This window comes from Panthera onca, chromosome X (genome assembly GCF_046562875.1).
Source record: "Panthera onca isolate mPanOnc1 chromosome X, mPanOnc1 haplotype 2, whole genome shotgun sequence".
NCBI classification, from domain to species: domain Eukaryota; kingdom Metazoa; phylum Chordata; class Mammalia; order Carnivora; family Felidae; genus Panthera; species Panthera onca.
The window spans coordinates 21679904-21695565 of NC_138357.1; the positions used below are offsets into that span (position 1 = coordinate 21679904).

General features: G+C 42.3%; 1 protein-coding gene across 1 annotated transcript in view; it reads left to right on the forward strand.

The window, feature by feature from the left end:
* The window catches only part of LOC145713701 (fibrous sheath-interacting protein 2-like), a 76263-nt gene extending 70576 nt beyond the window's left edge, over positions 1-5687 (forward strand). The window contains 2 exon segments of the mRNA XM_081792597.1: positions 2387-2453; positions 5490-5687. Coding sequence (XP_081648723.1) covers positions 2387-2453; positions 5490-5632 — 210 coding nt within the window. The 3' untranslated portion in view covers positions 5633-5687.
* Positions 5688-15662: the final 9975 nt, after the last annotated feature.

The window sequence follows — 15662 nt, forward strand, 5'->3', positions numbered from 1 at the left end:
TAGCAATGCTAACATCTATTTGACAACATCAAGCATCACTTAGAAGCCATGGTTTCCAAGAAAACATTAAGAGGAGAGGTAGAATCTCCAGTGTGGAGGTCTACTGATAGACTTTTCCATTGCCAAGCTGATTCCCTGACTCATCCTGACTCTTTTTGCTGATTGTCCATCTCACTTGCTGAGTTTTTTGCCATTGTAAAATTAAAGACATGATCCATTAAGATATTCAGCATTCCTTATTGAGTAGCAAAGAAATTCCTGCTTGCATTCAGCTCCAGAAAAACATCAGTCACTATATACATGAATGCATACACTCTCCATTGTCAGACACAAAAAAGAAGCCATTATATTTCCCTTAATGCCTAAGTCCTTACTATAGTCTAAACACCCCTGTATGAGCTGCCCACCATCTCTCTGCGCAACCCCCATTACCTCTGTGTGACACTCTGTTACCCTTCTGTCCACTCATTGTCACTCCTCTGGATACACTGGCCTCCTTACTGCTCCCCTAAAATGCCAAGCATGCTCTTACCTCAGGGCCTTTGCACTTGCTCTTCCTTTGCCAGGAACACTCTATCCCCAGATAGCTGTGTCTTGCTCCCCCATCTCCTTTCAGTCTTTGCTCAAAAGTCACCTTCTCTGTGAGGCCTTCCCTGACTACCACCATGTAAAATGGAAACACACACACACACACACACACACACACACACACACACAGTATCCTCCCCTATCCTGCTTTATTTTTTGTCATAACACTTAAGTCATTATTCAATCATTCATTTATTTAACAATTTTTTATCAAGCGCCTACTATGTGCCACGCACTGGAGATTCAACAATAAACAAAGCAGACAAACATTCCTGCCTTAATCCTCTGGTAGACTCTCTATTCACTTGAATATAAGCTTCATGATGGCAAGGGCTTTGTTTTGTTCATAACTGTATGCCCAGCACCTAACACAGGGCTGAAATATAGTAGATGCCCAATTAACATTTGTTGAAAGAACAGCCTCAGCCATCAGAGCCAAATTTAATCTCTGTGTTAGGAGTTCCCCAGCTTTCTCCCCGTTAGTCTGATGTAAAGCCATAATTGGAAACTACTACACAGAGCAGAAGTTCTCAACCGTGGCTACACCTGGAATCATCTGGCAAACTTTAAAAACTGATTCCCAGGCCTCACCTCCAGAGATTCTGATTAGTCTGGGTTGCAGCTGGGGCCTTGAGAGTTCTAAAGCCTACCCTTGAGAGTTCTAAAGGCTGGCTACTTTAATGTGTAGCCAGCACTACAAACCATTGACTTCACCTACTCATGTCAGGCCATTTGGGGGCATCTGCCCCACCCGACCCCACCTTCCTTTAGATCAGAAGTGCTCAGCCTGGCTGCACGTAGAGTCAACTGGGCAACTTAGAAAACAAAGAAATGCTTGCCCCACCCTCAGGGGTTCCTGTTCAATTTGGGGTGGGGCTCAAGCATGCCTATTTTTAATATTTCTCCAGATGGTTCTACTGTGCTGCTACTGCTGAGAACCATTTCTTTAGATTGTCCCTGTCCCAGATTATCCCTTTAAATATCCTCTTTTGCAATGTCTTATGTCCATAAGCTGCCTCAAATCCTCTTGGAAGAATTAGAATCAAGCTTCTATGATAATACTCTGCCCTCCTCACCATCAACACCAAACACACTTCTCTCATCTTGCATGTGTTTATGCCTTAGTTTATTGATTTGCCACTTCCTTTTTAACTGCCACCATCACAGAATGGCTACCCTGCAGCCTGGCCATCTCCCCCAGCCTATTTTGTGCCCTTATAGGATCATGCTGCTTCTGCATTCCAGGAGGGGATAAAAGTCCACAGAGCAAAGCCAGCATCTGAGCCACTATCCCTGCCCTACCACCTCCATGCTCCCACAACCCCACACTGCCACTTACTTGCTCCAGACCTCACAACTGTTACGAATTATTTAAAGGGAGATTGGAGTAGTAAAATGGACATCCCTTTTCCCCCTTCTCCCCTTGAGACCCCCCCATGATTATCTTCTCTCAGAGAAGGATCTAAAAATGTTATTTATTCTAAGCTCCAGGAGGGAGGGGGCAGGCATGGCTGACATTTTTTTGCAACACTTGAGCCCTTGAAATTATCCTATAGGGGCAGCCCATGTCCAAGCCTGAGGCCAATCCTGGGTGTCACAACAGGCAAGAATTACGAGAAGTCATGCCTAGGAATGGCCAAAATCCCGGAGAATAATTGAGACTGCAGAGCACCAAGATTACAGTGTATAATGCCACACAGTTGTGCTTTGTCCCTTGAGGGTTTCTACGTACTTCTGGTATTCACTGTCCAACAAAGGACAGGGGGCTTAAGCTAGTATTTCACCTCTGTCTTGGCAGTTTATCACCCTCTATCAACGTGAAAGTGGTCTGGGAAGCCTTTATTCTTCAAGTGATGGCATTTCAGGTACAACATATTTATCATTTTATAATGAAGCTCTCAAATATGTCATTCTATAGAAGTTTTGATTATTCATTCCCCCCTTGCAGTGAGTGGTTCCTGTCTTGCAGCAGCCTTACCCACCACCAATATGGGGCTGAAATAATATTACGAACAGTGTATCTAGATTGTTATTTGCAAGTTATAATGCAGTTCTCTGAGTTGAACCTCACAGCAAAGGGGTGACATTTACTGGAAGTAACATTTATTAGGTATCAGCTATGCACCAGGCATTCTGCTAAGTATTTTTCTCACATCCACCCTGGGAAGCATCATACCCATTGTACTGATGTGGAAACAGAGTCACTGAAGTGAAATAACTTACCATGCCATGTTGCCTCTGCAAGTCTTAAAGTCCTGTTATACAGAAGAGAAAATGGAAGCAAATGACCTGCCTGATGTGGCAAAGCCAGAAAGTGGTAGAGCCAGGGCTCTAACCTCACAGTTCCTGTGACTTTTATCCCACATTCTTTCTTCCTACCAGCCAGGGGCTACATCCAGTTGCCACTGCATCTCAGAATGGGTAGTGACCAAGGAAAGCCTGCAGCATTGAGTGGCAAGTAGGAAAGGAAAGATCCCACCTAGGTTTTTGACTGCATGTCCAATCAAATAGGAAAATCATATTCTTCTGGACCTTTAGTTTGACCAGGACACCTCCCCCCCAACCCCTGCATTCTGCACATTAGAGGAACTCACTGGCAGCACCTCTGAATTCAAATAACACATTTTTTCTCTGATAACGGCTTTTGAAGGGAGAAATGCATAAATGGCCAACGTTGTGCTCAAAATAGTAAAAAGGCCCACCAAGGAGAATTTATTAGAAATTACAGTGATGTCTGTTTATGAAAACCCATAAGAAAAAGGGGACTTCTCTAGGCCAACACATGCCCATTATGGCTTATAATGTTTTTTTGTTTTTGTTTTTGTTTTTTTACAAAATACGGTTTTATCGGGAGTCTAAATCAGTTCATAGTGTGAAGTGACATACTATAGTACTTGGCGTGCATTGTGGCAAATTCAATTTGGCCATAAACACATCTCTTTTCTCATAGCAACCAGTGTCAACCAAGTGAACCCCACTACACTGCTCACAAGCTGATCAAAGCAGCATCAGGGTATCTTGAAAGAGAGTTGGTCTCACCATGCTGGCTTCATTTTGACATAATACCTAACTCCTACTTCCAGCATGCTGTGAATGTCACACCCAGTGATTGATTTCTCTTTCCAGAAGTTTGGCTTTGAAAGGAGTAGGAATTGTTAGCCAGAGGTTTCACTGTGCCCCTAGGGATGAGCTTTGTGTATGCTCTTATTCTAGCCAGTGCCAGTCTTTAAATAATATGCAGCATCCACTAGAGCAGTGGCCCAAAGTGTTGTCCAGTGACAGCTTGCATCAGGATCACCCAGGATGCTTATTAACAATTCAGAATCCTGGCCCCTCCCCAGAGCGTCCCAGTTAGTGTCTCTGGGAAATGGGGTCCAGGCATCTGCTTTCTTAACAAGATCCTCAAATTGCAAAAATAAAGTTTCATTTTTCCCCTCCAGTGAGATTTTCAGAATATGGCCTTGCAGCATATGCCTCCATCCTGTAACTGAAAGTCTTTTGTCTTGCTTTTTTAGACTGTAGGTCTCTCCATTCAAGCCTTTGTCTTTGCCTCTGCAAATTTTGACTTTTTCCTTATTTCTAGGTTGTTCTTATTTTATCAACTACTAGCACATTCCAGGACTGCATTATTAATTGGAAAAGCTAAACTTCTCCCCCTTATTTGGGAGTAAATTTTCTATCTGCTACTTTACTTTTAAGCATAGATTCTTGAGATTCCCAAGGTTATATTGCTGGCGAAGATCAAAAGCTAGGTAACTGCAAAAGTTATAGAAGAACATTGTCGTTTACTGGAAACAAGAAAGTATGTGGTTTATTGCCCTGTTGTCTTTTCATGACATCCTGTCATGATGCATCAGCAGCACAGATAAATGCTCATTTCTGTCCTTACAGATACAATAATCATTCTGTTAACATAAATTATGATAGACTTTAAGAGCCCTTTGCACAAAACAACTGGTGCAGAAAAAATGGATCCAAATGGAGACTTATTGGCCACACAAGTCCTTTATAGCTCACACAACAAACAGATCACTTGGGGTCAGTCAACTGAAAATTTACCCAAAGCAAGTGAGAAACGATAACCTTTTTTAATGCACTGCTGCTTTTACCTGGACATTCTGAAATGGACGGAAGTAACATTTTCATGTGGAATTAGCTTCTCAGGCTGTTTTGGATAGTTACCTGATGGCATGAGGGAGACACGTACTGCTGAGCTGGCTCAAGAAGCATCAGGGTGCAGGCAGTACAGAGCTGGCCTGCACGTCAAAGCCTGGGCTCTAATGCCAACTTGGCCACCTTCCTACCTCATCCAAAGTCATTAAGGTCATCTCAGATGAGGCATCCGATCTTACTGAATGTTTCTGGTTTCCTTCCCAAGAGTGTCAGAAGGAGCAACTAAAGATTCCTTGTGTTATCATAATGAGCACTGAGAAATGTATAGAATTTTTGAATCACTATATTGTACACCTAAACTAATATACCACTGTCTGTTACCCATACTGGAATGAAAATTTAAAACTTTAAAATAAGACTCTTTGTGAAAGCACTTTAAAACTCAAAAGTTTGAGGCGCCCTGGGTGGCTCAGTCAGTTAAGCGTCCGACTTCAGCTCAGGTCATGATCTTGCGATTTGTGAGTACAAGTCCCCAGTTGGGCTCTGTGCTGACAGCTCAGAGCCTGGAGCCTGCTTCAGATTCTGTGTCTCCCTCTGTCTCTGCCCCTCCCAAACTCTCACTCTGTCTCTCTCTCTCAAAAAATAAACATTAAAAAAATTTTTTAAAAACCTCAGAAGTTATTATATAAATGATTCTTTCTGAATCCTAAATTATCAGTCCCCTAGCCTGACAGGCTCAGTTAGAAAGCCCAATAAATGACCAGATTTATCTTTTGGTTTGTTTACAGATGCTGATAAGCCCAGTACTTCCAAACAGCGGTCTGAAATGTTGAAGAAGGCATCATCAGTTCTGTCCAAAGTGTTTTCAAGATCCAAGGCCAATGTTTCCAGATCTTCCTCAACCTCACCCCCTCACCAGGACAGAAGCTGAGGCTGCTGCTACACCTAACATCAATAATGGTGCTAGCCTTCCTCAAAAAATAAATGGTTTTGAAACATGACATTGTGTACCACACGCTGATTCTTATAAATACTTTTAAATTCTTATAAACAGTAAGAGCAAAGAATGTACAAAAAGGCAGCTAGAGAAAAGAAGGGGTTAACAAATGCTTCTGATTTTGGCATGAAAAGAGGGACTGTCCCTCCCAGAGGGATGTATCTGCCAGGCAGCGTGGGATTCAATCTCTGCTCTTGAGGGCCCTGAAGCCTTTGCTGGCAAAATAAGACTAACTTAAAAGTGAAAGTGTGACACCAACAAGAGTGAGTCATCATGTATTTTGTGTGCTCTAGGAGTTCAAAGAAGGGAGTCATGGTTGTGAGCTGCAGTGGTCAGGATAAGTTTCCTGGAGGAACTGGAATTGAGGTAATCCTCAAAGGACAGGTAGGACCAGGTAGGCCTGGAAAGTACCAGGAAGGCTTTCACCTCTGGTCACAGAGCTGCATACAATGCCGCCATGTCTGAATGATCTAATTCAGTGCTGTCCAATTATATATATATTTTTTTTTTCATTCCAGTACAGTAGCCACTAGCCCCACAAAGCTATTTAGTCACTAGTATTATTGAACAACTGAATTTTTCACTTTATTTCCATTTAAATAGCTATGTAGAGCTAGTGGCTCCCTTACTGGATAGGACCAGTCTAGTTAGTACATGGCCTCATGTACAGTAGCCCAATTCAGATTAGGTTGAAGAATTCCCTGAAAGCTCATTTCCAAAGTCTATCCCCAAACACCAGTGCAACTATCTGACTCCTCAGAGGAGCTCTGGAAGCCTCCAGGCATCCTCTTGGCCCCTTCAAGACACATGAACCACCAATGTGGCCAGAGGGAGCTTTCCAGTCATATCTGTGCTCCTGCACTTGCCAAAACTCAATTGATGGACAAAAGATAGGCCCCTTCTAGAACACCAAATTCAAGGCATCACAAAGAGCAAATCAGAACCTGTTCCTGCCAGCTGGCCTCAAACATAGTGTTTGGCTAGAAACTGCTTCCACAGGACAGAAACACCACTCTGGTACTGAAACCACCACTCTGGCCTCCCTCTATCCACTCAGTATACAGGAAGATGATCAATCAACTAGTCATTCTCATACTTTATCCAAAAAGTTAGGTCAGAGGAAGGTTCCAACCTTATCCAAAACTCCCCAGGGAAATATTTCTAGGCAAGTAAATTTCCTTTATGCTGTACTGATAGTCCATAAATGTTAACTGAACTTTTGCAAATAAAACGGCAGGCAGTTCTGCCCAAAAATCACCTATCCCCCAAATTTGGCTGCCTTCATCTATTCACTCATTCCTGCCCTTACATACTGAAATTCACCACATGCAGCAGCCTAAGTTTTAAAGTCATTTTTTAAAGGTTCACAATGACAAATACTAATCTTACATATGGATTTAATTTGTTTTTATTAATAAGTAATATAAATCCAGTTTGGAATTCAAAAGTACAAATGGTGTGGTGAAAAGCCTCTTCACCTCTCCTCTCCCAGATGCTACCTGGTTCATTCCAGAAGCAATCTCTTTTACCACTGAATCGAGTGTCCTTCCCGATATACTCTATGAGTAACAAGTGTGTTAATGTATGGCTTTAGAAGGAAGTCTAATTGAATATCTTCCCTCAAAAAGGCAGAAAACAGAGAGGAAAAGATGGAGGGAGAGGAGAATGGAAGGAGAGACAGAGAATGCAAGCATGCTATTTGACAGACACTATTTCCTGGAACCAGTGATTTGGTCAGTTTCTATGGTTGCATTTGTAGCTTCAAATAAACTCAGTCCTCATTTTAAACATGCTTTTTGTTGGGGCGCCTGGGTGGCTCAGTCGGTTAAGCGTCCGACTTCGGCTCAGGTCATGATCTCACGGTTTGTGGGTTTAAGCCCCACGTCAGGCTCTGTGCTGACAGCCCAGAGCCTGGAGCCCGCTTTGGATTCTGTCTCCCTTTCTCTCTGCTCCTCCCCTGCTCACACTGTTTCTCTCTCCCTCTTCTTCAAAAATAAACATTCAAAAAAAAAATTTAAACAATGCTTTTTGTCAAATTAATGTCAATGCTAAATGTCAAAAGGTGAGCACCACCATGGGAGGAAAGGTCCTTACCATAGTGGTTCAAAGCCTGCTGGCCAAAATACATAAGAATGCTTGAGCTAGTAGCTATAGTCCTTGGAGATGGAACCATCTAAATAGATTTAAGTACTAAAAGTAAAAATGCACTGCCTCACTTGCAATGAAAGAAAATGCAAATTAGAATAACCTGAAGGTATCACAATATACCTTCCAGAAAAGAAACAAGGAATAAAATGAAAAAAGCCAGTGTTGTCCAGAATGTAGAGGGAAAATTACATTTGCACTCTACAGTGCTGATCGTTCCACAAATTTGATCTTTCTGAAAAGCAATCTACCTACCAATAAGTAAGACAACCGATTGTTCTGTCTGTACTTTTGGATCTGATAACTCCACTTTGGGGAATGTGGTCCAAGGGAATAATACAAAAAGAAAAATTTAAAAGGGACTCTGTATAAAAATGTTCATAACGGTACTATTGATCATGATGAAAAATTATAACAATCCAAGTGGGGGAAATGGTGCGGTGTGTTAACAAGAAACAATGCCATACAGACACTGAAAATGACAAGTTCCATACAGACACTGAAAATGACAAGGATAGTGATAACATAAATACAAGTGTACATTTGAAAAAAACAAAATCAGCTTGCAAAATAAGATGTGTACTCTGATAACAATCACAGAGTATATTTTATGATTTGGCAATCATATGACATACTAATAAAAAATCCAAATAAGTTAGAGATTTAATTTAATAATCATGAGGGGTTTTTGCTGTTATTAGCTACTTGCTAATAAATGCCTTTCTCTTGAAGAAACATCATCATAATCACCATCACTTCTCAAGTCATTTCTAACCCTATCCCAAGCCAAATGGAATATCTAATACCTCAGTTTCTCGTGAGGCATGAGAAAAAAGAAAACATCAGTTCAGACTTTTTAAAATGGCTTCTTTAAAGAGGTTAGGTCATCTCTAATCATCCCCAAAGTACTCTTCTAAACCCTAAGCTGGCAAAACGTATTCAAATTTTTGACTGAAGTTCATTGTGGAGAGTATACTGGCCTTAAATATAAAATTACAACAGCCATGTATTTGTGTGATACACATACACTTCAGAGTAACTTAATTAACATAGGTCATACGGCTTTGCCCCTTTATAGGACCCAACATATTAAGTTCAGTATTTTTAATGATTTGTCTAGGGACCAATATATCTTTGATGACATACTATTGGTCATACTTAATTTATAGAATACCAAATGCTTATCGCAAATGTAATTATAGATTATTTCCTACTGAAAAATATGACCTGCTCTTATCTATTTTATGACACAGTTTCCAGTAACACTTGTAGAAATCAGGAGCCACTTATTTAGTAAAGGAAGAACTCTAAGTTAAATCCTAGTGCAAATAATTACACCCAAAATATGTCTTCTAAGTTGACAATTTCAGATAAAATAAAAGACATCATGAAACACTTAACTTTATTCTTTGGTCCTGACAGCACAGCACTGAGCACTTTATACTTCACTAGAATACCACTTAGACAATGACCAAGTTATTCCTTTCAAAGAGCTTCAAAACATGTTTACAGAAGGTATGTCCTGTACCAGATAAGGATTATTTCCATTTTAGGATTCAATGAGTTTATAAATTGCTGAGACAGATACTTATCCGGCCCAAAAGGTTAGAGGAAGCAAAAAGGGACTGACAGACTAGGATGTTAATTAGGCTACATGAAAGAAATATTGATATGGCAAAAAACATTCTTAATTGAGCACTTCATTCAATGTGGCTGTTTAGCCTTGAGATCACTGGGAATTTGTCCACCAATGAATTCCAACTGTCTTCTGTGAAGTGAATCCATGAAAGGAACATTCACTGTACCCAAAGATCAACTAACACCAATTGCTAGCTGGTTGCTTCAGGCTTGGCCTAGTGCAGGGTGCATATGCGCCTCTCAGATTTCTGACTACAGGGAGCATAAGTGACAAATGGCCACAGCTGCTGAGCTCTGAAATCCAGTGCTGTGTAGCTGAAATCCATTATCCCTGCATGTTCACCAAGGCCAAACTTCCCACAAGCTGTTCTCCGCCAATGACTGAATGTGGCAGAGATATTAAGACAAGCCATTCCTGTGAGACACAGGACTCCCTTAACAGGTGACTTGGAGTCAGGGATGCTGCCAGGGAAGAACTCCAGCCTGACAAAGGATAGCAAGGACTGGCTCTGACACTACTTCACAGATGTAGAAAGTAGACAGGGAGACTTAATGAGTTAGAACAAGACAGTTTATTACAGCACAGCAAATGGCATCAGCATGAGTATCAGTGAAGCTTTGCAAGCTCCCCTGTCCCAAATCCTACAGAACAATGTAATGGGCTCAGATGGGGCACTACCCATGCAGTGGGTTGCATCGCAGCTGAGGAACCCAAGGTCAAGGGCCCAGGACTTCTTGAGCAATGAGCAAACAAACCAGTGCCCCTCCCCTGGGAAGCAAGCAGTTCAATGATAGTCACATTGTGGTCACCTTGCCCTGCACAAGTGGCTCAGTATTAGGGAGACCAATGAGCCTTGCTTTAAAAAGCCTCACCAAGAATGTGCAAGGATGCTCACGACCCACAGTGGACTGCCTCTCCCAACAGACGCACTTGTTTTGCCAAAATGTTCTTAGAACTGCACCACATAGTCCAAGATCTTTCCTACCCAACACCCTTCCTTCCTTCCCTCTCTCTTCCACAGAATTTAGACCTGCATCTAGTCTGTCCATCAGCTCTCCTGGACTTCTCTAGCTCCCACTCATTTTCCCTCACAGGTGTTTTCCCTAGTAAATCTCTTACATGCCAATCTCACCTTGGCATCTGCTTCTCAGAGAATTCAAACTAGCACAAATGGTGCCAGTGGTGGTCCAAGAAAACAGGCTGTGATAAGATGGGGTTCCAGGACTGCCTCAGTCATTGGCTGGTGGACAAAATGGACACTGTCCTGATGGGGGTGTAGGGCACAGACAGTCCCAGGCACAAGATGGCAGCCCAAGTGCTAAACAGTTCTCTGGAGATGACCTGGGAAAACTGGGAGAATGGCCTTGCAGATGTGGTGATTCAGACTTTTGAAATATATGAGAGGAATATGGCCTACAGAGACAGTGGAGATGGCTGAATACTGTCAAGTTGTACTGACGCCCTGCAGCAGAGTAATGAGAAATGGATGACAGTTAATAAGTAGCTAAAGATTAAGTGTGAGAGCCAGAGACTCTCTGTGGAGCTTACAAAGAAGTCCTTTTCTCCCGCAGTGGAGGAGCAGACCAAAGAAGAACATACGGGAGTGGCAGAACTCAAGAGAGACTAAATACTCAATATTTACTACGTGGTGGGTCTGCTCTGCTGAAGTCAGGGCCACATGACTCCATGTAGTTGGAAAATCCTGAGACCCTGAGACATGGAGTGGGAACATCTAGCCAGACACTCCTCAGGGTGTTGGCTCTGCAGACATCCCCTCCCAGACTTTACCTTGCAGAGGGGACCACTCTTCCCTAATGAGAGCTAGCATTTTCCCTTCACCGGAAGATGCTGCAGAGCCTGCTCCCTCAAGGCAACTCGTATCCCCCTCCAAGGAGCTGTGTCCAGCCCCTCTCCTGGTTCCTAAACTGAAAACTAGGATTAAATCCCACATTTGATCCAGCATAACCTGGCTAGGTCAGTCCTGAGCCTAGTAAAGAGAAGAAAGAATAACACCAAAGAGCTGCAAGAATTAGCTGACAGGCACTGACAGGAGCCAAGGAAGCATTGGGTTTGGATTTTGAGGGTGCTATATCAAGAGGAACAGAAAAGCAAAAATTCACTGATTTGAGAGGACATTCTCAAAATACAGATTTAATCCCCTGGCAAGGACCTGCAGGAGATACAAAGTCTCTACTAAGGTGGCTCTTAGAGGCTTGGAGAAAGTGATGGCTACCACTGAACAAAATTGAAATGCCTGAGCTGTCCTGACAAATGGCAAAAGAAGGAATGAAAAGGCAGAGGGAAGTGGACGTGCTACAGTGGAAAAACCCCATGAGACGGTAGTGTTCCATGGGGCGGGGGCAGGGAGGTGCAGGAACACCTCATTTACCAAGGCCATCAGGAAGGCACTGATAAAAGGGGCACCAGCATCACTAAGTTCAGAGGTGACCTCCTCTACTGGCCAGGGATGGCAGTAAGAGACCATCACAGAGCTGAGGCCCTAGAGTAATAGTGACCAGGTAGAGGTGCTACCTTCCAAAAGCCAGAAGGTTGCAAACACCAAAATGAACCACAAGGCCTGAAGGACAGCCAAGAGAGCCTTACCCACAGGGAGTCGCAGAGATGGCGGATGGACTGTGGTGTCCCTAGGAATAATACAGATGGACAGCGAGCAAGGGTATCGGGATCTACAAGCTGAAAAAGACAACAGTAGAGGAGCAGGGGTTTCAGGGAGGTTTCCCCAATAAAAATTCTGAATTCCTTGCTCAGTTTCCAAACTTCAGCTGTTTGCAGACCTGGAAGAGGTAGCTTGGTCCGTAGAAGGAAGGACAAGGATGAATATCCCCTCAGTACTTCCCTTAAAGGGACTTATAGCCACTTGCTTCAATGTATGAACACTGAGGAAAGAATAGCCAGAGATTTGAGGAATACTGGATTCAAGATCAAAGTTGACATTTGTACCTAGAGACCTGAAGCATGATCACAGCCCTATTAGACTGGAGGTTTCAGGGCTGAATAATAACTGAAGGCCTGGCCTATAACAAGGCTCATAGGGGGCTTGCAGACCTGCCTAGTGGTCATTTCCCACTCCCCAAATGTGTGACTGGAACCGAGTTGCTGCTTGAGAGTAATCCCCACGTGGGTCCTTAGCCTAATGGGTAAGAGCTGTCACATGAGGAAAGTCAAGTGGAAACCTCTGAAACTGTTCCCCTCCTCCATGGACCAGAATAAACTGGGATGGTTACTTTTCTGTGTCAACTTGCCTCAGGCTGTAGGGGGGTTGTCAATCAATTAATCAAACATCAATCTAAATGCTGCTGTGAAAGCATTTTATAGATGTGATTAACATCTACAATCAGTTGATTTTAAGTAAAGGAGATTATCCTCATTCAGGGTGGGACTTATCTAATCAGTTGGAAGAACTTAATAGCAAAACTGAGATTTCCCTGAAGAAATTCTGCCTGTGGACTGCAGTGTCAGCTCCTGCCCAAGCATTTCCAGCCTCATAAATTTCAGACTTAAATATTCTGCCCTATAAATTTCAGACTTGCCTAGCCAGCTCCAACAACTGCATAATTCAATTCCTTACCACACACACACACACACACACACACACACACACACACCCCTCAGAGCTATCAGGGGTTCAGTTCCAGACTACAATAAAGCGAGTATCACAATAACACGTTAATGTATCTTTTCATTTCCCACTGCATATAAAACTTATGTTTACACTATACTGTAGTCTAAAGTGTGCAATAAATAGCATTATGCATAAAAAAACCAACGTACATACCTTAATTGAAAAATACTTTATTGCTAAAAATGCTAACCATCATCTGAGCTTTCAGTGAGTCATAACCACTGGTCACAGATCACCATAACAAATGTAATAATAATGAAAAAGTTTGAAATATGGCAATTACCAAAATCTGACAGGGACACGAAGCAAATGGTGTGAGGAAAAATGACACCAAGACTTCGACACAGGGTTGCCACAGTCCCTTAATTTATAAAAAAAAGTTATCTGTAAAGCACAATTAAGCAAAGTAGAAGACAAGGTATGCCTGTATGTTTTCTCATTAGGAACTGGCTTACAGCAGGATACATATATTCTACTGGTTGTTTCCCTGGCAGAACCCTAAACAATACATAAAATAATAATACAGCTCAGGGGAGACAGAGTAGATCAGTGTTACTATTAAAAACCTAAAAGACGCAGAGAATGGTAGCCCTTGTATCTTTGCACCTATAGCAAAATGGGGGTTCCAGGATGACCAGCTGGGGCAGAAAACAATTTGAGCTTGGTGGGTCATCACAAAATGAAGATGAATGTTATCTGCATTACAGCCACATTCAGGGGAGGAGAAAGAAAATTTTTCCAATGGACAGAACCTCAAGCAGTGCACTTGACTTGGTGTAAAAGAAGTGGCCAAAATTGAGAATATTTATTGCATATATACCAACTCCTAGGCTGTGGTCAATGGCCTATCTAGTTGGGATACTGGAAGGAAAAGAGCTGAAGATTAGAGACAAGGTCTGGTGTAAATGCTGTGGACTGACATGTGGGAGTAGGCAAACTGTGAATATTTCTGTATCACATGTTAACATCCATCAGAGCATCCATCACAGAAGAGGCACTGAACTGCCAAGCACACAAAAGGACTCAGCCAGGTACACTGGCCTTTATCAATGGATACCACACAACTGGCACAATGGACACATAAGCAGAGTGGCCACAAGGGCCAACGGAGGTCCAACACCAAGGACTCCTGCTTACCAAAGCTGATCTAATAGGAACTCCTCTGACAGATGACTTTGGCTCAAGAACTCACCACTGGTCTTGCTGAAACATTCTCAGAACACCACAGTAGTATAAGACTTTTCCTACTCAAACTTCCTTCTTCCCCCCACCTCCCCCCCCCCGCTTCTCCAGAGATTAGACCTCTATCAGAGTCTGACTGCTTTTCCAGATTCCTCTTGCCTCCTTCCCCATTTTCTTTCATGGGCATTTTCCCCTAAAAAAACTCTCTTGTGCATCTAATCTTGGACCCAAAATAACATACCAGGTAAACTAAATGTGCCCACTATTAAAAATGTATTCCTCTACTACTTGGCAATGAGAAAGAATGAAATCTGGCCATTTGTAGCAACGTGGGTGGAACTGGAGGGTATTATGCTAAGTGAAATCAGTCAGAGAAAGACAGATATCATATATTTTCACTCATATGGGGAACTTGAGAAACTTACCAGAAGACCATGGGGGGAGGGGAAGGGGAAAAAAAAAGTTACAGAGAGGGAGGGAGGAAAACCATAAGAGACTCTTTAAATACCAAGGACAAGCTGAGGGTTGATGCGGTGGGGAGAGAGGGGAAAGTGGGTGATGCACATTGAGGAGGGCATTTGTTGGGATGAGTACTAGGTGTCGTATGGAAACCAATTTGACAATAAATTATATTTAAAAATGTATTCCTCTGTTTTACAAGATCAGAAGTTCAATTTTAATAATTCAGCAGGGATATTAAGGTCCTGGGAACTAATTCCTACCAAAGTCATAAGGGACTGATTGATAAAATAAAAGGGCAAGATTCTCAAGATGAGAAAAAACTGCCAAGGAGACCAGATGGATATGCGATGGAGCTGACAGTATTCCCATCTCAGCAAGAACAGCTAATTAAAAAGGAAACTAGGCCCACAAGTGGCCTGGTATGTCTGAAACGTGGAAAAGGAGTGGCTAGCCAAGAGGTAGAAACCCAAATGTCCATCCACTGATGAATAGATAAACAAAATGTGGTATATCCATACAATGGGATATTATTCAGCCATTAAAAGGAACAAAGTACTGATTCATGCTACAACACAGATGAACCTCAAAAACATACTAAGTGAAAGACACTAGACACAAAAGGCCACATGTTGTACAATTCCACTTACATGAAATGTCCAGAATAGGTATTCCACAGAAATGGAAAGCAGACTGGTAGCTGACAGGGACAAGGAGGAGGGAATGGAGAGTAACTGTTTAATGGGGACAGGGTTTCATTTGGGAGTGATGAAAATGTTTTAGGACTAGACAGTGGTGGTGGTTTTATAACACCGTGATTGTACCAAATGCCAGTGAATTATCCCTTTAAAATTGTTAATTTCATGTTATGTGAATTTCACCTCAATATAAATAAA